General features: G+C 41.9%; 2 protein-coding genes across 3 annotated transcripts in view; one reads left to right on the top strand and one right to left on the bottom strand.

Annotated features, from left to right (window-relative positions):
• vps26c (VPS26 endosomal protein sorting factor C) overlaps positions 1 to 1,233 on the bottom strand; it is a 4,531-nt gene extending 3,298 nt beyond the window's left edge. For both annotated transcript variants that reach the window (XM_057320752.1, XM_057320753.1), the window contains exon 1: positions 898 to 1,233. In XM_057320752.1, coding sequence (XP_057176735.1) covers positions 898 to 954 — 57 coding nt within the window. In that variant the 5' untranslated portion in view covers positions 955 to 1,233. The remainder of the gene's footprint in view (positions 1 to 897) is intronic.
• An 89-nt stretch (positions 1,234 to 1,322) lies between these two features.
• Positions 1,323 to 21,470, top strand: dyrk1aa (dual-specificity tyrosine-(Y)-phosphorylation regulated kinase 1A, a). The gene is made up of 13 exons (XM_057320750.1): positions 1,323 to 1,813; positions 2,538 to 2,650; positions 2,737 to 2,806; positions 3,769 to 3,962; positions 4,042 to 4,161; positions 4,394 to 4,582; positions 4,666 to 4,813; positions 7,908 to 8,194; positions 8,310 to 8,456; positions 9,570 to 9,710; positions 9,799 to 10,102; positions 10,175 to 10,299; positions 18,689 to 21,470. The coding sequence occupies exons 3-13, from the start codon at positions 2,797 to 2,799 to the stop codon at positions 19,268 to 19,270; spliced, it is 2,247 nt and encodes a 748-aa protein (XP_057176733.1). The 5' UTR covers positions 1,323 to 1,813; positions 2,538 to 2,650; positions 2,737 to 2,796; the 3' UTR covers positions 19,271 to 21,470.
• Positions 21,471 to 21,506: the final 36 nt, after the last annotated feature.

Below are 21,506 nucleotides of genomic sequence, written 5' to 3'. Positions count from 1 at the left end.
ACACACACACAACACACACACACACACAACACACACACAACACACACACAACACACACACACACACAACACACACACACACCCCACACACACACACAACACACACACACACACAACACACACACACACACAACACACACACACACACAACACACACACACACAACACACACACACACAACACACACACACACAACACACACCACACACACACACACACACACAACACACACCAGACAACAGCTCCTGTAACACACACACACACACATGAGCACAGCGCCAGACAACAGCTCCTGTAACACACACACACACATGAGCACAGCGCCAGACAACAGCTCCTGTAACACACACACACATGAGCACAGCACCAGACAACAGCTCCTGTAACACACACACACACACATGAGCACAGCGCCAGACAACAGCTCCTGTAACACACACACACACAGGTTTGTTTGACTATACTAGTGAGGACATTACATAGACTTCCATTGATTTTATATCAGGCTTATGATATATTCTATCCCCTATCCCTAACCCTGACCCTTAACCTAATAATCACACAAACATGTGCACTCTATTACATTTAAAGACAAACACTATTTGAGCCAATTATGAGCCTTTTTATTTAGTGAGGACCAGTCAAATGTCCTCACAAGTGGGTTCACACGTATTTCACTGTGGTACTGAGGACATTTGGCCCTCACAAATATAGCTAAACCAGTACACGAGCACAGCACCAGACAACAGCTCCTGTAACACACACAAACGAGCACAGCACCAGACAACAGCTCCTACAACACACACACAGATTTACTCAGCACTAACTCGTCAGAGTGTTTATTATTATACATGTGTTTATTATAATGTCGAGAGAGTTCAAAGTGAAGTCAACTTACCCCTTCATGATAAACTTTATTTGCTCGTTTAAGTCTGAGGTCCAGAGAAACACTCATCTTCCCTCTTGAGTCTCTTCCTATATCGCCGTCACGTGCTCGATGACATCACCTCGATGAGCGCATGTTGCGCGCTCTAAGAACTCTGTCTGAATTATTCAATAACTTCGTATTGGACATACAAATAGATACAGTCCGATTTCAAATGTCTGCTTATTTAAAACGATGCTGTTCCCGCTGTATCTGCATGTGTGTGTTTGTTATACGCTACCAGATACGCGTTCTGTTTATTTGTTTTACACAGAGTCTGTCTGTGTGCACGAAGTCCTGTCCCGCAAATACCTTCGATTTCGCTACGCCCTTTGAAACGTAAAATTGATTGTCAGTTTCCATGACAACTGCGCGAAGGGTTTCTGCGTCATGAGATCATCCGGGAACTTCAGTGTGTGATTGACAGTCGTCATGGAAACGTTCTCACTCGGCTTCCATTTTGTTCCTTACTTTTCTTCCTTCGCAAGACTGACACCTGGCTCGCGCGGCGCGTGATAACGCTTGATAAATCAATAATCGATCGTTCTCGCGTCGTATTGATGATCAGTGGCGCCTCGCAGTGAGTTCAGCTCGCGAGTGCGACGGGCCGCTCTTGCGCGCGGGTTAGGAGCGCGCGCGCCATTTTGTCCAGCGGCCGCGGCGCGCGCGCAGGATGAGTGAGTGACGGACGGACGGCGGGACTGCTGCGCTGCGGAGCGCGCCGACGCTCACCGAGAGGCGCTCTTTATTTCTCTACGGTTCTGTGGACGCGGACAAGCGGCAAGTCTTTTGGTCGGACGCCGCGTGGAAGCGGATTCTCGAGGAACGCGCGTGGATTTATTCAGAAGGATTTTTTTCGCTCTCGTCAGAAAGAGGCGCGCGCGACACGGTGAGTGATGACGGCTAGCCGCGGCTAACGGTTAACGTTAGCTACTTTCACCGTTCCCGCACGCACACACACACCCACACATACATACACTGGCCGCCGCGTCTTCCGCTTGATTCGGGCTCGGCGCGAGCCGTTGTGTGTTTTTTCGTAGCGGCAGCTGTTTGCGCGAGCGTTCGTTCGTTTATTGCGTTCGGGCTTCGTTACGTTACAGGCCCGCGCTGTTAGCGTTCAGCTAACTTCAGTATGAACAAGTCAACGCGAACGTTTCACTCTTCATTCATTTGCTTCTCAACATCTTGATCGTGTTGATCATCATCATCGCCGCGTGTGACTGACGGCTCGTGGAACTGTCACCGTGGGCTGATCGCTCGTGCTCATTGTTTGCTCGGTGATGTTGTTTAGTTAGCTGGTGAGGCTAATGTAGCTAGTGTTTTGACAGCTTTGATTCTTTTCATGTGCGTGACCGAGATTTATAGAATCAAAGCTGCACGAGTCATGACAGTGAACGCACACAGACACACAACCCTTGAGAAGAGTTACAGGAGTTTGTGTTGTGTTTACTGTTCACCTGCAGTCTCATACTCATCATCTGTAAGTGAGTTTGTGTCGTTGACATTGTGCGTTATCCACAGTGTCTGTCCGATGTAGCTTTGCGTTAACGAACACTGCTTATTGCTTTACTCTCCTGAAATCACAACGTGCGTTTGTGTGTGTTTCCTGACAGAACTTCACCAATGGTTGTGCAAGTTGAAGAGAAACTCAAACATCTAAGACTGCAGAACCCTGCTGAAACATCAGGGCTCTTCTCACCTGGAAACCACTCGCTAGTCAGTTCAGGTAAATCCACCTCATCTCTCTACAATGACACCGTGTCACACAATGTGTGTGTCTAGTTTGATAATTGTGTGTTTGTGTGCTTGCAGTGGGCTGTGGTTTGCAGATGGACTCCCCTGTCACAATGATATGAGATTTGTCAGAAGACGATGCATACAGGTGAGCTGTGAACAACACTTATTAACGTGAGGTTACACATCTGAAATGTGTGTGAGTAGATATAGTGTTTATTATTTACACTAGACAACTTATACACAAAACGGTGTTATTTTACACACACACATTTATACGTGTTTTAAATGAATAAAACACACGTTTTATTGCAGACGTGTTGGTTAACTCTGTGTGTCCAGGAACACGTCACACACACACACACACACACACACACACACACACACACACGGGTTCCTCACCCAGAGCTTTTCTGTCAGCAAATACTGTGTTAAACTGTGCTGGGAAATGTGTCAAAGTGCAATTCAATTTCATGCCTCTTACCCGTTTTCTTATTGGACGAGGCCTCAGCGCTTTGCCCTAGCAACAAAAGTGGGTTATTTGCATACCCTTTCCTGATTGGCTGTTGCTTTTGCTCTCTGGCCAATGGCGTAGCATCTTCCTGGTGGTAGGCTATGATAATGAGACACTGTTGCTGGGCTTGTGAGCGCTGGTTACCAGTGTGTGTGTGTGTGTGTGTGTGTGTGTGTGCGTGCTGCATTGTGTGTTTGCTGGTGAGAGAGAAATCTGCACCAAACTCTGATTGTGTTTTCAGTTTTGCGTGTTACATCCTCGGCTTTTGTATAGCAGAAATTTCAGTTTACTCACTAATACTGCAGCTGTGTAACTGTAATGTGTGTGATGCTGAGTCACAAACACACATCATCTCTCGTGTGTGTGTGCGTGTGTGCGTGTGTGTGTGTGTGTGTGTGTGTGTACGTACGTGTCTGCGATCTGCCCATCTAAACGGAGCTTTTTGGATCGTTTGTGTTTCTCTGCACCGTTACGTCTGTTAAAGCACACGCATAAATAGAGCTTCAATGACAAGCAAAGGCACTGTTTTCTCAGGTGTCACATGTCTATACTCTGCCTGTTTATTGGTTGAGCTTGTGTGTGTGTGTGTGTTGTAGGAGGAGAGACCTCAGCATGCAAACCCTCCTCTGTCCGGCTGGCTCCCTCGTTTTCTTTCCATTCGGCCGGTGTGCAGATGGATGCGCAGACGCCCCATTCTCACCCGCCGGTCAGCGATGGTCACCCACAGAGCGCTGACCAATCAGGCGCTGCGCTGCCGTACACCTCGCAGGCCCCCCAACCCAACGCCCAGGTACACATGCACGTGCGCGCTGGCTCGCTCGGTCCTGCTGTACGGCGTTGAGTTGTCTCACTGCTGTGTTGTGTTGCAGGTAACCACTGATATGGTGATGTTACAGAGGCGGATGCCTCAGTGTTTCAGAGATCCGGCGACGGCACCCTTACGGAAACTCTCCATTGAACTGATCAAAACCTACAAACACATCAATGAGGTGCGCCTGTCACTCAAACTCAATCTTTGTACTGTTCAGCGTAATCACTGGAATGCGCTTAGGGTTTGAGCGGCGCACGGTTACATGCATCACAGTAGAAAGAACACATACGTTTACTTTTATTAAAGGCATAACCTAGAAGAAGAAAAACACGCAGATCGACAGCTTGAACAGACTCTTCAAGTGTTTGGCTATTTTCTAAGTCATTTGTGATGTGATGAATGATTTCCAGGTTTACTATGCAAAAAAGAAGCGTCGTCACCAACAGGGTCAAGGGGAGGACTCGAGTAACAAGAAAGAGAGGAAAATATACAACGACGGTTACGATGACGACAACTTTGACTACGTCGTTAAAAATGGCGAGAAATGGATGGACAGATATGAGATTGACTCTCTGATAGGCAAAGGGTCATTCGGTCAGGTTAGTCTCTCAGTCACATCCCACCAGACGTCTCTCCGTACTCCTTCATTTCACTAAAATAGTTTGTCTCCCTCTGCTGGCAGGTGGTGAAAGCCTATGACCGTGTGGAGCAGGAGTGGGTCGCCATCAAGATCATCAAGAATAAAAAAGCTTTTCTGAATCAGGCTCAGATCGAAGTCCGACTGCTGGAGCTCATGAACAAACACGACACTGAGATGAAGTACTACATCGGTAATGCTTTTATTAGATATTGTCTATGGTTTTATAAATAGGGTTACACTGACTTGTTGAACTCTTATCTGGGCTGATTATCATCCAGGAGTGTTGATTTTGAAGTCAGAGCAGAATTAAAGCGGCTTTATTGATGGTTCTCAGGTTTTAAGCACTTCAGCTGGATGTCGACCACACCGTGTCCATAGGGCTGTCACGATTAAGAAATTAGGCTGACGATTAATTGTCTGTTTTAGGGCTTTGACATTTAATTCTCATACATTTTTTATTAGGCTTTGAAACAACCATATTGTTCTGAATATAAGACTGTTTTTTTCTCTTAAAAATGGGCTCATCATATATTTAAGGTCTAGGCTTTTACATGTCAATAATAGGGCTGTCACGGTTATTAAATAATCGTCTCATCGCAATTGTTTGACCTCATCGCGATGGATTCAGATCATCGCAATTATTGCACATCTCTATAGAAGACACTAGGGGGAGATGTAGTGCATCTGCATATTTTATTGTATATACAGGTGCTGGTCATATAATTAGAATATCATCAAAAAGTTGATTTATTTCACTAATTCCATTCAAAAAGTGAAACTTGTATATTATATTCATTCATTACACACAGACTGATATATTTCAAATGTTTATTTCTTTTAATTTTGATGATTATAACTGACAACTAATGAAAACCCCAAATTCAGTATCTCAGAAAATCAGAATATTGTGAAAAGGTTCAATATTGAAGACACCTGGTGCCACACTGTAATCAGCTAATGAACTCAAAACACCTGCAAAGGCCTTTAAATGGTCTCTCAGTCTAGTTCTGTAGGCTACACAATCATGGGGAAGACTGCTGACTTGACAGTTGTCCAAAAGACGACCATTGACACCTTGCACAAGGAGGGCAAGACACAAAATGTCATTGAAAAAGAGGCTGGCTGTTCACAGAGCTCTGTGTCCAAGCACATTAATAGAGAGGCGAAGGGAAGGAAAAGATGTGGTAGAAAAAAGTGTATAAGCAATAGGGATAACCGCACCCTGGAGAGGATTGTGAAACAAAACCCATTCAAAAATGTGGGGGAGATTCACAAAGAGTGGACTGCAGCTGGAGTCGGTGCTTCAAGAACCACTACGCACAGACGTATGCAAGACATGGGTTTCAGCTGTCACATTCCTTGTGTCAAGCCACTCTTGAACAACAGACAGCGTCAGAAGCGTCTCGCCTGGGCTAAAGACAAAAAGGACTGGACTGCTGCTGAGTGGTCCAAAGTTATGTTCTCTGATTAATGTAAATTTTGCATTTCCTTTGGAAATCAGGGTCCCAGAGTCTGGAGGAAGAGAGGAGAGGCACAGAATCCACGTTGCTTGAGGTCCAGTGTAAAGTTTCCACAGTCAGTGATGGTTTGGGGTGCCATGTCATCTGCTGGTGTTGGTCCACTGTGTTTTCTGAGGTCCAAGGTCAACGCAGCCGTATACCAGGAAATTTTAGAGCGCTTCATGCTTCCTGCTGCTGACCAACTTTATGGAGATGCAGATTTCATTTTCCAACAGGACTTGGCACCTGCACACAGTGCCAAAGCTACCAGTACCTGGTTTAAGGACCATGGTATCCCTGTTCTTAATTGGCCAGCAAACTCGCCTGACCTTAACCCCCATATTGTGAAGAGGAAGATGCGATATGCCAGACCCAACAATGCAGAAGAGCTGAAGGCCACTATCAGAGCAACCTGGCCTCTCATAACACCTGAGCAGTGCCACAGACTGATCCACTCCATGCCACGCCGCATTGCTGCAGTAATTCAGGCAAAAGGAGCCCCAGCTAAGTATTGAGTGCTGTACATGCTCATACTTTTCATGTTCATACTTTTCAGTTGGCCAAGATAAAAATCCTTTCTTTGTATTGGTCTTAAGTAATATTCTGATTTTCTGAGATACTGAATTTGGGATTTTCATTAGTTGTCAGTTATAATCATCAAAATTAAAAGAAATAAACATTTGAAATATATCAGTCTGTGTGTAATGAATGAATATAATATACAAGTTTCACTTTTTGAATGGAATTAGTGAAATAAATCAACTTTTTGATGATATTCTAATTATTGACCAGCACCTGTATTGTAACTAAAGCATGGTAATACTTGTCAAATGTACCACCACAACACTAAAAAAAACTAAAGCATATACCATAAAAATGACATGCAGTACAAATTAATATTATTTCAGTGTGAAAACCAGTCTACCAAAATCTCATTAACACAGAAGTAAACTTTTATTGTAGTCTTGCAAGTGAGAAAAAAACAAGACTAGAAGATTTTCTATGACTGACAGCATTTTAATGGTGGCTTCAATTCACTCCTGATCAATTTACAAGTATTTGGCGGTTGTATTATTGACAGGTAAAAGCCTAAACCTTAAATATATGAGCCAATTTTTCCTAATGTATTTCCAAGAAAAAAAACATAGTCTTATATTCAGAACAATATGGAATCAAAAATGTATGAGAATTAAATGTCAAAGCTCTAAAAGAGACAATTAATCGTCATAATCGCAATGATTTATTAGACAATTAATCGTCAGCCAAATTTCATAATCGTGACAGACCTAGTCGATAATACAGCCGCCAAATACGTGTAAAACGAGTTTGATCAGGAGTGAATTGAAGCCACCATTAAAATGCTGTCAGTCATAGAAAAGCTTCAGTTTTGTTCTCACTTGCAAGACTACAATCAAATTTGACTTCTATGTTAATAAAATTTTGGTAGGAGATTATCTTAAATGATATTTATTTGTATCGTAGGTTTTTTATGGTATATGCTTTAAAGTTTTTTTTTAAGTGATTTTTTGGTACTTTTGACCAGTATTGTCATACTTTAGTGACAATATAAACAGGCACTACAGCTCCCCCTTGTGTCTTCTAGAGAGATGTGCAACAAGTGCGATGAGGTCAAACAATCACCATGAGACGCGTGACAGCCCTGAATGTCCATGTGAAAGAGGCTGACAATAACACCCATCAGTCCCATCGGTGATTTATTGTGCTGCTGTGGGTTATTTCCATGTGTCTGTTAATGTCATCGTGGCCTTTTTCTCTTTCCTCTAGTTCATCTGAAACGCCATTTCATGTTCCGAAATCACTTGTGTCTGGTCTTCGAGATGTTGTCCTATAACCTGTATGATCTGCTGAGGAACACAAATTTCCGTGGCGTGTCTCTGAACCTGACGCGCAAGTTTGCTCAGCAGCTTTGCACCGCGCTGCTCTTCTTGGCCACTCCTGAACTGAGCATCATCCACTGTGACCTCAAACCCGAGAACATTCTGCTCTGTAACCCCAAGAGATCTGCCATCAAGATCGTGGACTTCGGCAGTTCCTGTCAGCTCGGACAGCGGGTGAGACTGCCATCTTTAACAAGCACTGAGCAATAACTGAAACCGTTTTGAGTTTGCGTGTGACTGCGTCTCAAGAGCACCATCAGTAAAGTTCCTGTGATGCATTTCTCTTTAGATATACCAATACATCCAGAGTCGCTTCTACCGCTCGCCGGAGGTGCTGCTGGGAATGCCCTATGACCTGGCCATAGACATGTGGTCTCTGGGATGTATTCTGGTGGAGATGCACACTGGAGAACCTCTGTTCAGTGGAGCCAATGAGGTACATCTCGGATATTCTCAGGTTTACTTTATCACCGGTCAAAGCCTCATTTTTTATATGATCACATACAACCAGTAGGAAAGTGGATGCCCAGGGGTCTCATTTATGAACTTTGCGTAGATTTCACTCTTGAAGGTGGGGTAACAATCTGTTTCATGCGTTCTGACTTCTTTACACTGTTAAACGTGCTGGCTTCTCAAGCTTAACAAGGTCAACTTGTCAAAAACGAGTTGAAGGTATGACGTAGAATTTCTGTGCTCGATTTCCCGAATCAATGCGGTTTCATTCAATTGAAGATCTATTAAAATCGAAGAATCAATATTTTTTACCCAGCCCTAGTGTGTACCGTTGATCATTGTTAGAAATGTTTTTAGTTTTAATATACATTGCACAGAGAATTCATAATGCACCTCGCACTCCTCACTGTCATTTAAACATTAAAACACGCAACATGCCCCACCGGAAAGTGTTTATGCACTAGAAATATATCTATACTATTTGTTTAACTTCTAGACGTCACTTATGTGCTTAACTCCATTAATAAGAGTGAAATATAACATCAAATGTGTGTTTAAAAGAGAAAAGGGAGTTTAAAATGATTAAGTTGTAACTTGTTAAGGTTCTACTCACACCAGTAAAAGTTCTCATGCTCCACTTCACACATAACGTATGATAAAGAGTGAAATTAAATGTGTATAAGGCATTCATACTGTCACCAATTCCCCTTGTTTCCAGAATGGGTTAGAGTTTGCTTTCAGGTGCGCACATTCTTCTCCCGTCAAGTATAATTTTACACAACCTCACAGCCTTTGCGTGGAAAGTGGCGCAGGCCCATTTTGTGTGTACGCAACCCTTATAAATGAGACCTCGGGTGTTTTTATGCATCAGGGTCGGTGAAGGCTTTCTCAACAGCTTCACATATTTTCCAAAAGAATTCACTTCAGACTGCTGCTTGAGATGAGCACAGTGACATGATGTATGGTGTCCTCATGTGTACATTCGGTTTGCGTGATAACCCTTTTACGTTGTTTATTATGAAGGAAAAACTTCCTGTTTGCTTTAGTCAAGCAATTAAACTGCAGTTCTCTTATTACTTTTTTAATTTCGTTGCAGATTGACCAAATGAACAAAATTGTGGAAGTTTTGGGCGTCCCTCCCAATCATATTCTGGAACAGGCACCTAAAGCCAGAAAATTCTTCGAGAAGATGTCTGATAGCACGTGGTGTGCAAAGAAGACCAAAGATGGCAAAAGGGTGCGTGTGATGTTGATTTACGATCATGTGACTCACATTGAGTGTTTCTTTCTGTGATGTTGATGGCTTTTTCCTCTGTCGCGTGCAGTATAAGCCCGCAGGCTCTCGAAAGCTACACAACATTTTGGGCGTGGAAGCTGGTGGACCGGGCGGGCGGAGAGCCGGTGAGTCGGGTCACGCCGTCGCCGACTACCTTAAGTTCAAAGACCTAATCTTGCGGATGCTGGACTACGACCCCAAGACTCGCATCCAACCGTATTACGCGCTGCAGCACAGTTTCTTCAAGAAAACTGCGGACGAGGGTACGAACACTAGCAGCAGTGTGTCCACGAGTCCGGCGCTGGAACAGTCGCAGTCGTCTGGAACCACATCCAGCACCTCCTCCAGTTCAGGTGAATCTATCGATTTGATGAATCCGCTGCGGCTCCAGTCCGGCGCTGACTCTAATTGCTGTGTGATTGCAGGAGGTTCTTCTGGAACGAGCACGAGCGGCCGAGCACGCTCTGACCCGACCCATCAGCACCGGCACAGCACAGGAGGCCATTTCAGTGCTGCGGTGGGCATAGACTGTCACAACCTCTGCCCGCAGGTACCGATCACACCGTTACTCAAATATCCGCTCACACGCTTACTGTGAAACTGTATGTGCATGTAAACTACATTAAGAGAAGTGACGTTTATATCCTGCTGTGTCTGTGAATGGCTGTTGACACTCCGTGTGTAAAACCTGTGATGTAAAGATCACAATGTTACATTTTCATTTTCACGTCTGTGATTTCCGTTTTTCTAGTTGAGCAGAAAGAGTGGAGTCTCTGAAGTCATTCTTTCTGATGGAAACTCTTTAAGCAAAGTTACATCACAAACCTTTCAATACACATGTCCAGTAAAAGTGACAAACGGTGGAAAAACTAAGAACTGAATTTAAAGCTTGTGACAGATGACGTGTATATAGATAAAATATAGTTATAATTTATAGTTTAAAGGGATACTCCACCCAAAAATAAAGATACTGTCATGAATTAAAACCCCCTCAAGTTGATCCTAACCTGTGAAAGATATCTGAAAAAAATGTCATTTCTGGGTAGGGATGTTCATATTGACCGTTATCCGATTTGACCGATTAACCCTATCAGTTAAACCATTTAAAAGCTATGTTTTTTTTAAGTTAAATAGCAATTTTTTAAAAATAATAGTAATAATTCAATACTACATTTTTAAATAACATACATGTGCACTGGCACTGGCAGCCTTGCTCAAGCTCAAGTTCGCTGTGACATTCTCTGCCCTCCCGGCGTGTCTACACCACAGTGAAATGTAGCTCAGTAAAGCCAAGCTAATAGCGGAGCTACTGCAAGGGAATTTCAGTGCTAGCCATCAATTGATCCTTTACATAAACTCATCTCATGATGCTTGGCATCGGCAGCTAGGGCTGTCACGATTATTAAATAATCGTCTCATCGCGATTGTTTGACCTCATCGCGATGGTTTCAGATCATCGCAATTATTGCACATCTCTATAGAAGACACTAGGGGGAGCTGTAGCGTATCTGCATATTGCATATTTTAGTGTATATTGTTACTAAAGCATGGTAATACTTGTAAAATGTACCACCACAACACAATCACTTTAACAAAAAACTAAAACATATACAAATTACCTGCAGTACAATTTAATATTATTTAAGCAAATCTCAGTGTGAAAACCAGTCTACCAAAATTTCATTAACACACAAGTAAAATTTTATTGTAGTCTTGCAAGTGAGAAAAAAACAGACTAGAAGCTTTTCTATGACTGATAGTATTTTAATGGTGGCTTCAATTCACACCGGATCAATTTACTTAATTTACAAGTATTTGGTGGTTGTATCATTGACAGGTAAAAGCCTAAACCTTAAATATATGATGACCCAATTTTTTCCGATGTATTTCCAAGAAAAAAACATAGTCTTGCATTCAGAACAATATGGTCGTTTCAATCGCTGAATCAAAAATGTATGAGAATTAAATGTCAAAGCTCAAAAACAGACAATTAATCGTCATAATCGTCAAAGCCCTAAAACAGACAATTAATCGTCATAATCGCAATGATTTATTAGACAATTAATCGTCAATCAAATTTCATAATCGTGACAGCCCTATCGGCAGCCTCCCGTGCAAAGGAGGAGAAAACGGCGCGACCTGTGGTTTCCCTGCCTTCTTTTAGACGTGACTTAAAAATATATGAATAAGTAATAAATAATGTTTGTGTTTTGCGCGGGTATAGCAGATCGAATTTATGCTAAGCCACATTTATCTGGCCAAGTGCCCTCTTTGGATATTGATCCTGGCTGGTGGAAAGCAAATGAAACGCTCTTCTCGATGCGTCATCTCTGCATTCCCGGGACATCTGTGCAGAGATGGGAAGTAACGAAGTATAAATACTTCGTTACTGTACTTAAGTAGATTTTTCTGGTATCAGTACTTTACTCCACTATTTATTTTTCTGATGACTTTTTACTTTCACTTCTTACATTTTTACGCAAATACCTGTACTTTCTACTTCTTACATTTTCAAACTAGGCTCGTTACTTTAGTTTCTGTATTTGATGCACAATCAATATGATTTTTTCAACCTAATGATAGGTCTGCCTAAAAGCCGATGCGCTGTGTGAGGTGGCCACTAGCCAATCAAATGTAAGAAGGCGGGAGTTACTGTTTACAGATATCGAGCGTGATATTCTGCATCATGTGGTGACCTAATTGAGGAGTAAATGCTCTCTTGTTATCATTATCAAAATGTTTAATCTGCATGAAACAGAAAGTGCATAACCATACAAAAAACACGAACATCATGGTTGCTTGACAAACCACTGGCAAAACTGACAAAACGGGAATATAACATAGATCGATAGATTTGTTGGTTCAGAAGAATGTCCAGTCGTTGAATGTGTGGTGTAGTGTAGTAGTCGTTAAATGTGTCCTGGATCAAAGTTATAGCATTTCAATACTATTACACACTATTTTTTATTACAAAAGTTATTATTTCAGTCTGTAACTTAGTTTATTCATTTTCTCTCTATTGTAGCACTAGATGTTATACATAACTTTTATTGCAGCGTGCCACGTATGTCATTGACTTTGCAGGACCCACAAACGTTCTTTATAAATTGTATACATGTCTAATATATTAAATGTATATGCACCCACAAACGCTCGAAGCCAGCGCGCATAGTGGGGCAGCTGGCAGCGAGCGTGCACTAAGCACACTGTGTGGGTAAAAGCACCAACAGCAAACGCTGGGAGTGAGCGCAAACAGTGGAGGCAACAGGCAAAAACGCAGGCAGTGAGCGCACACACCCCGGGCAGCTGCCTAAGATTGCAGCGATATGAGCTTGGCTATGCTGCAGCAACAAACGATCAACCCGTGTAGTCTTGTGGGCATGGTCGCAATTTGAAAAATTTAAATCCTTTTTATTGCAATGTAAGAAGTTCCACTCTCCAAAACAGCATGTTTGGAGTTTGATTGGATAATAAGAACAAATAACTGGCCATTGTGGCCAAAGCGCTCCGTTTGATTTTTCCGAGATCTTCTACTCTTCCCTGTCGAACCCGGAAGCTAACCTTACCCACTGAACCATTTCTGAATCTGAATTTGAATCTGAATCTGAATCTTAAATTTGAATTTGAATCTGAATTTCTGCGTTTTGAATTTTTCTATATTAAATGTAAGAAATTTCAAATTCAGAACTATATTGAATGTCAGGAAATATTCAATTTTGTGCAATTACACTTATCTAAAATTCAGATTTGCAAAATTCAAATTCAGATTGTTTTGTCATATTCCTGGCTCCATAGTTTTTATTATATTTTTTCATCTTGTCATAATTATAAGGAAATAAAAAATGATCCTTATCAATGTTGATTGACATTGCAATAAAATACTATCAAATTATTTTGGCAGTTAAAATTTTGGGCTGGTTTTTGTTGGAGTGAGTAGGTTTTAGTGAGCCTTTGGGCTGGAAATCGTCCACCTAATCTAGCAACACTGACATCAAGATGTTTCAGTTTTAATGTTGAACGAGTGTAACGTACAATGTAAGAGGCTAAACATTTAATATTTTAAAACTGATTTACGATAGATATGATAATACTACTGACAGTATTATCCAATGATGAATTATCAGCGTTTTATTGTTGATAGGGTTAGGAATAAATTAGTGCTGTCAATCGATTAAAAAAATTAATCGGATTAATCACGATTAATCGCACATAACTATTATATTTTAAAATATACTTTTACATTTTAATAATTTCACATTTAATCTTCAAATTGATGTAGAAACAACATATTTCTTTAACAGCATCATTTTATGAAAGCTAGCATTTTGATATTAGTACTGTAACTGATGTCTCTATTAAATTGATTATTTTAACATGAATTATAGCCATTCAACAGTATAATTGAGAGCTCATGTAGGAAAATACAGAAATTGAAGGACACTTTACAGTCTTTAATGCTAATTATAAATTAAATGCAGAAGAATTCTCATTAAAGCTACAAAATCACATTGATTTCTTCTTTTATTTTGTTCTTTGATTAACATTAGTGACAGGAGTCACAGCAGCACGTTTAAGAACGGGCCCCTTTAAGAGCTGTCTCAGTACGCAGATCTGACCGTCACGCACTCCCATTTTCACAACCTTTGCATTCATTTAAGATTTTATTTTACACTTTGAAGTCTGTGCTTAAGAAAATGCTAGACAAAACGGGCTTTCTGACATAATCTTGTGTGGTTTTATCATTCAAGCACGAAAGAGAACTTAACACGGATGCGCTGTCTGACAGAGATTCACCGACGCAGCCTTTAGCCCATGACTGTTACACCAGACTGGACCTCGCGTTGCGTTTTGCCGCGTCCCACAGTTTAGAAGCTGTCTATCTTCATTGAACGCGTCAAAGCAACTGTTTCAAATCGCGCTTAAGTGGTTTAAAAGCCTGTACACGAATAAGAGCGTGATTACATAATGTAACGCTAGACAAAGGATGTCAAAACAAACGGATGTCTGCGTTAATTGCGATAAATATTTTCTCACGCGTTAATTTGAAAAAATTAATCGCATGCGTTAACGCGTTAACGTTGACAGCCCTAAATAAATACATTACAGTTTTTCTCGATTGCTAACACACTCATTCATGGAACATTCACATTTTCTGACAACTATAAACACATTCTCAGAACAATACACTAACTTGTGCAAACCCCACGCAAAAACAGCCTCATTTTGCAAAGGTTTAACCATGTTCTCATTCAGAAAACACACACACAATATAATGAACTGAAGTGTCAAGATGTAAACTCAAATAGCACACATTTATGCATCAGTAAACATTCAGTGGCAAAACTGATGACACACCAATCAGAATCTCAGGATAATATCAATAGGAGCTCATCCTAGAATCATCTACTGGGCTTTATACTACTTACAGGAAACATACAGTATAATTACAGTACACACTTTATATAAGAGAAATATCACTATTCTGTATCCAGTAAACTGTAGCACGTGTACACCATTTTTTACCTGTCCTGTATTTGTGCAGAAAATAAGGAATACTTTTACGAAATTGGGCCAAAGGTGCAGAGGATGCCATATTTTTTTACATTGCCTCCTATTGACAAATCGCTTCACTGTATTGTTTCCTTTATCTTCTCTGTAAGTCACCTGAATGCCTGGCATGACCAGTTTATATTGTTCTTCCTTTTTTCCTAAAGCTCATTCTTGCACTTTGCTCTATGTGCACTCTTTTATGTTGTACAGTATATTCTAATAAACACTAAGCTGTCAAATTATTCTTGAATCCCAATAAGAGGTATTAGAAACAGTGTTTTGAATTGATCTTCACCAGTGTCGATATTTTGATGGGGGGTCATGTCAGAAAAGTTTGGTTTGCCAGTTTGAATGGTTTTGAGAAGAGAGCTTCATTTTGACCCGAAAATAGGATGTTTGGGAGATTGGGTGAGATGTTATGGATTTGTGTTTACTGTTTTGAGAATACGAGGCATAATTTCAAGAAATGTGTTTATGCAATCGAGAAAAACTGTAATGTAATGTAATTCCAAGTAGGCCTTGCCGATATAATCATATCAGATCGATAGAATGTATTTCAAAAACGATGATAAGCTATTGGCATTTTGACTCGATATGGATTAATCTTACAGTCTAACAGAACGCAGAAATAAACGCAACAACAGTCAGTCAGCGTGCAGCTTTTATCATGCGCGTCAAAGTACAAAGTCCATTTCATACTGCACTTGGCAAAGAAAACTCGACACGAGGAGGAAAACATTACTGGAAGCGGAAACAAAGGTTAAACTAACCTCGAGTTGTCATCACGCGGTTTATCAAGTGTCTTATTTTTTTTTCGCAATCGCCGGTTAAACAAAACAAACTTGAGGCGCAATTGCAAGAGAGTTACTTCGAAACTCAAGCACAAACGTTTTTATATCCATCGTTAACATATCTGCTAACATGAGCTGGTGCATATGAAACAAACCAGCGCCGCCCTGTACAGATCAGAGATGTAATGAAGTGAGTTTGTGTGCACATTAAAATATTGAACCTTGTATGTAAGATGCCTGCATGGTTCACTGAATGCATTGAATGAATCCCACTACTCGAGCAAGACATTATTGCAGCGTTATGTATGTGCGCAGGTGCTGAGCCAATAGCGTTCGAATGTACACAGTAACGGAGCCCTTTCATTGGTTGAATGTACTGAATGAACACTCCCTTTACTTAACGAGTCAATTGAGTCAAAATGAGACTGAATGAACCGGTACATGTTGTTTATGGCCTAATATCCTCTGTGTTGCAACAGTGCATTAATTTAATTTAATTTAAAGGTTAACTTTTGTTAATAAACTGTATTTAAAATAGATTATTTTAAATACAGTTTTTAATTAAAGTTTTTTAATTAAATGGGATCGATATCGTTATCGATCAATATAGAAAAAAACTATCGAGTTTATTTTTTTGCCATATCGCCCAGCCCTAATTCTAAGTAAATTGACTTGCCTAATTAATTATCTCTTTATTTCTTAGTTTTCTCTTTTTGACAAGATCTCCCAAGTGTCTACAACCTTTGTTTAATGACATGTCCATGTCTGGTCTGTGCTTAAAATTTAAAGTTAATCTAAAATTGAAAGCAGTGAAATTCTGTTATAAAATGTTCTGACAATCACAGTACCAAACAGTCATTTCCTGGCTATTACGCATCACAGACATAGGCTAGTAGTCTATGAAGCTGCCACGGACCAAGGCGGAAGGCAACACAAAGAATAGCTAAAATTATGGTTGAGAACTTGAGACAAAGGGAATTCTGTCACAATTGTTATCAATACGCGTGTCCTTTACGCTCTTAACTTACATCATATTTGTATTATAATTTTGTGTTTTTTCCCAAAGCACAAGGGTGTGGCCTAGGTGATGGCAAATAGATTTTTTCCATCAGTCTTTTTTATGCTCGTGTTCTACATAATGGTAGTTCAGTTGTGAGGTCCAGTTACGAGCGTGACTCTAAAACAGGTAGTATTGGCTACTTTTTACTTAAGTACATTTTAGAGCCAATACTTCTTACTTTTACTTGAGTAAACAAGTTTAGTCAGTACTTCAATGTTTACTTGAGTACTTTTAAACATAAGTATCTGTACTTCTACTTAAGTAAAGGATGTGTGTACTTTTGCCATCTCTGCATCTGTGCCATCTGAAAAGGTGTTTGCCGCGGTCAACAGGCTCCAGACTGTCATCACGTAAACATGTTACTTTATTAAATAAAAACCAGCCAAGCTTTGGATTGAGGTAGGCCTCAAAAAAAACTTTCTGACGGAAATAAACTTTGCTGGTTCTTTTGTTTTGTCATAATTTGTTAATTATTTAAGATTTTTTCTTGCCTGTAGGGCTGCACGATAATTTATCGCGATACCACTAAATCCTATTGAAATTGAGCTGGCTGCGATATGCAATGTGTCGATATTTGTTTTAATGCGTTGCTTGTCTGTGAAGCACGGCTCTGGGATCAGTAGAAATGCTGCTCGATCTAAAAGCAGTGCGAGTTTGAGTCGCTTATAACGTGCATTTGAAAAAGCAACACCCGTCAAACATGATCATTATAAATATACTTTGTTATCATAAAAATACCTGAGGAGGCTTGAGGAACAGTGATAAAAACATGTCCTTAGGCATTTCCTAGATTCTAGTGTTATGGTCTTCTTCTGCAGTGAGTATTTGGAGTTTCCGCACGAGAGTGCCCTCTGGCTTTCAGATGCAGCAGCATTTTCCCGTACTTCACTCAAAAGCTGTGCATAAATCATGTGATATTTATCGTCAGTTTATCGTGACGGATTTATATTATTTTCGCTTTTCTCCATTGTCCAAAATGCTGCAGGTTCATGAAAATGTGATCATATAATGCAGGTGCTGTTGTTGATCCATTTGTTATGCTGCTGTTTGCATGTCAAAAAAACCCCTGCGAACATTATTTTGAGATTTTTAACGTCAACTGTAGCTGCGTCTCATTTCGAAGTCTGCGTCCTCCAGATGTCGCGCATGTGCCCGACAAACGCGCGCTCCGGAGGACGCAGCCTTCGAAATGAGACGCAGCATGTATTTTTATTTAATTCCAATTTAATATTAAAATCTTATCAGTAAACGGTTAATGTTCGGATAACGAGCGTCGGTTCTCGGAATTAAACCATAATTTTACCTACTGTGGTAGTCAATAATGTCTCAGAAATGTCAGTTGCTAACATTTTTCCAAATATCTTTCGTTGTGTCCATCAGAACAAAGTAATTTACACAGGTTTGGAACAACTTGGGAGGGAGTAAATCATGGTAGAATTTGTATTTTTGGGTGGTGCCCGCACTGTAAGGTCACTCGATGACTTCACCCTAGAGAATCAAGAATCACCCTAACCCTTGGCCTTTGTTTTGTGCGGCAGGCGAGACAAGCGTTCGTGCCGGCCCTGGGCTGGGTCGGAGGAGACGGGCTTCCGCAGGCCGCAGGAGAGACGCATCCCGTCCAGGAGACCACTTTCCACGTGCCACCCCACCAGCCCAAGGCTCTGCACCCCCACTCGTCCCATCATCACCACCATCAGCACCCGCAGGGCCCTGCCCGGCCCCGTCCCCGACTCTACTCGCCATCCCACAGCGCCTCCACGCAGGACTCAATGGAGGTGACGCACGGCCACCTGTCCATGACCTCGCTGTCTTCCTCTGCCTCGTCTTCATCCACGTCGTCGTCGTCCACAGGGAACCACCACCACGCCTACCAGAGCCGCCTGCTGCCGCACGGGCTGGGCTTCGGGCACAACGGCAGCATGACTTTGGGATTGGGTGCCTTCTCCAACCCGCGGCAGGAGACGGGCGTGCCAGGTCACCCCGCATATCCCGTGAGCACGAACTCCGGGCCGGGACATTACATAGCCGAGACTCACGTGGGCCTGAGACCGGGCCTGGACCGCGAGGAGTCACCCATGGCGGGCGTGTGCGTGCAGCAGAGCTCGGTGGCGAGCTCCTGACTAGCCTGAGTGTGCTCGCATGGACACGGAAGCTGCTGGAATGAGACGAGAGCCAATCTCCGATTGGCCGCCGAGAGCCACGACATCACCGTCTGCGAACGTTTGACATGAGGCTTTCTCTGACGTTTGCTTTGGTTTTCTTCTGTTCATTCGATCTCAGTTTTAGATGCTCACCTTCACATTGGCTTTCTCTGGAAGATTTGAGTGTCCGAAGGTGATGGACACTGAATTTCTCCTGAACGCCCATCTCGAGTTCCTCTTGTTCATCTGTTTTTCCATGTTGTGCAATTGTGTGCTTCGAGCAGAGCGTTCCCAGAGTGCAATGAGACCCTGTGAGTGCGTTCCAGGGCGTGTGTGCGTGTGCGTGACTGTGGCAGTGCTTCTTTAATATGGCCTTATCATTACAGACTGAATAAAGATGAGCTGGACGTTTGTTCTTCAAGTGAGAAAAGCTGTCATGTATTTTGGAGTCATTCATCAGAAAGAGAATGGTGATTTTGAGGCCTTTCTTAAGTAGAAATCCACCGCTGGGCATCTCTCGTCCACGTCCCTCCCTCTCTTAATTTGTGCTTTATCTCATCGCTTCAGCAGCACGTCTGTGTGTGCGCGCGTATGTGTGTGTGTGTGCGCGCGCGTGTGTGTGTGTGTTTTAATTTCTAGCCTTTGCAACGCTCCTTTACTTTTCTTTGCTTCTTTGGTTTCCGCTTCACAACTATGCTGTGAATTTTACACAAGTTTTATTTTTCTCGTTTGATAATTTATTGTACCAAAGGCGTTTGTTTTTTGTTTTTTTATAGAACATAGATGTCTGTAACCAATAATGTAGCAGTTCTGCACTTTGAAGCAAACGTGTGTCGTGTCACGGCAGTAAATGACCGTCAGAACTGGAAGTGTTGTTCAATGTTCCTGGACACCATCGCTTACGAAAATCTGTCGCTCTGTTTTATTATTTTTCTATCTCTCTTCATTTCCCATCAGTGGCTTTCTGTAGTTTTGGCTCTGGTGGGACGGTGGACACCACGAGCTGCTCGGCTGGTCCCAGAGCAGCTGGCCGGTCAGAGATCACACGCGGGCCAGACACAGGTGCGTGAACGTTGCCGACCAGCGGTGACTCTCACAACTAAAGCAATCCAGCCCTGCTGAGACCGAGGCGCTTTCCGTCTGTCTGTGCGATTGCGAGGGTTCCAAACGGAACTTTATAGGGTTCCTGTGGCCGTGGTATATGAAGGGAGTCCATGAAACAGGCTTCAGGTGTTTACTTTGTGACCCCATTTTAATAGCTGAAATAGAATTTATGTACATATTTATATTTTTTTAATAAAGGAAGTTTAGAACTCACTACTTTTTTCCTTATGGTATTTTGAGTACATTTAATTCAACCTGCAGTGGAAGTTCTACACGCTAGTCAATGGATATCAGTGCTTCCATGCCAAAGTAGTTGAAGTGCTATAGGGTGGAGATGGGACGGGACGGGAGGAGTGTAGCTCTTCATACTTCAATATTGTAGACAGGGTATCGCTTGTGGATGTTTCTACGATCGCAAGGACATCGGACGGACGGCGCTTCACATGTTCGTATCTGTAGTACGGGAACTGTTGTTTGGTTTCAGCTCTCTTCATTTGGCACAAGCTTCAGTACATGAGTCCGTTTGAAAGTCATGCTGTGGCGGACGGTGACGAACATCTCCAAAGCTCCTGCTACCATTTCAGGCCACAACACTTTATTTTACTCTGGTTTCATCTCTCTCTCTTTCTCTCTCCTGGGTCCGACTTTCCCCACGACTTCCCCGTCCAGTTCACATTCCCACTCCTCTTTGGTTCCAGGACATGTGATGATGATGATGTAAGCAGAACGACTGATGGATATTTGGGATCTTTATCCACAGGTTGTAAGATCAGGACTTTGTGTAAATTAAAAAGTGTCACTGAAGGGCAGTAATGGACAAACCCTTTGTACTATATTCAAGCGGTCTTATGTATGATTATAAAAAAACAAAGTTGCTTAACTTGTATGTGTTCCGCTCTTCTTTCTTTCTGCTCTGCTTCACACAACGCTTCACTGTTGGTCCTTCGACACAAGAATTTACACAAACCCGGCTGATATTCAGTCAAATGTGTAAAGTACATTGTCTTCTGTACAGCTCGATACAGCAAATGTCAAATGAAAAGAGTAAACAGTAAAGAACGTTTTTATGAAGTATTATCAACTTTAATGTTTCTTTTTCTTGGAGATTGAT

The sequence above is a fragment of the Triplophysa rosa genome, linkage group LG22 (genome assembly GCF_024868665.1).
Source record: "Triplophysa rosa linkage group LG22, Trosa_1v2, whole genome shotgun sequence".
Lineage (NCBI taxonomy): Eukaryota > Metazoa > Chordata > Actinopteri > Cypriniformes > Nemacheilidae > Triplophysa > Triplophysa rosa.
The sequence above is the reverse complement of the archived record's forward strand: the minus strand, read 5'-3'. Positions and strand labels throughout refer to the sequence as shown.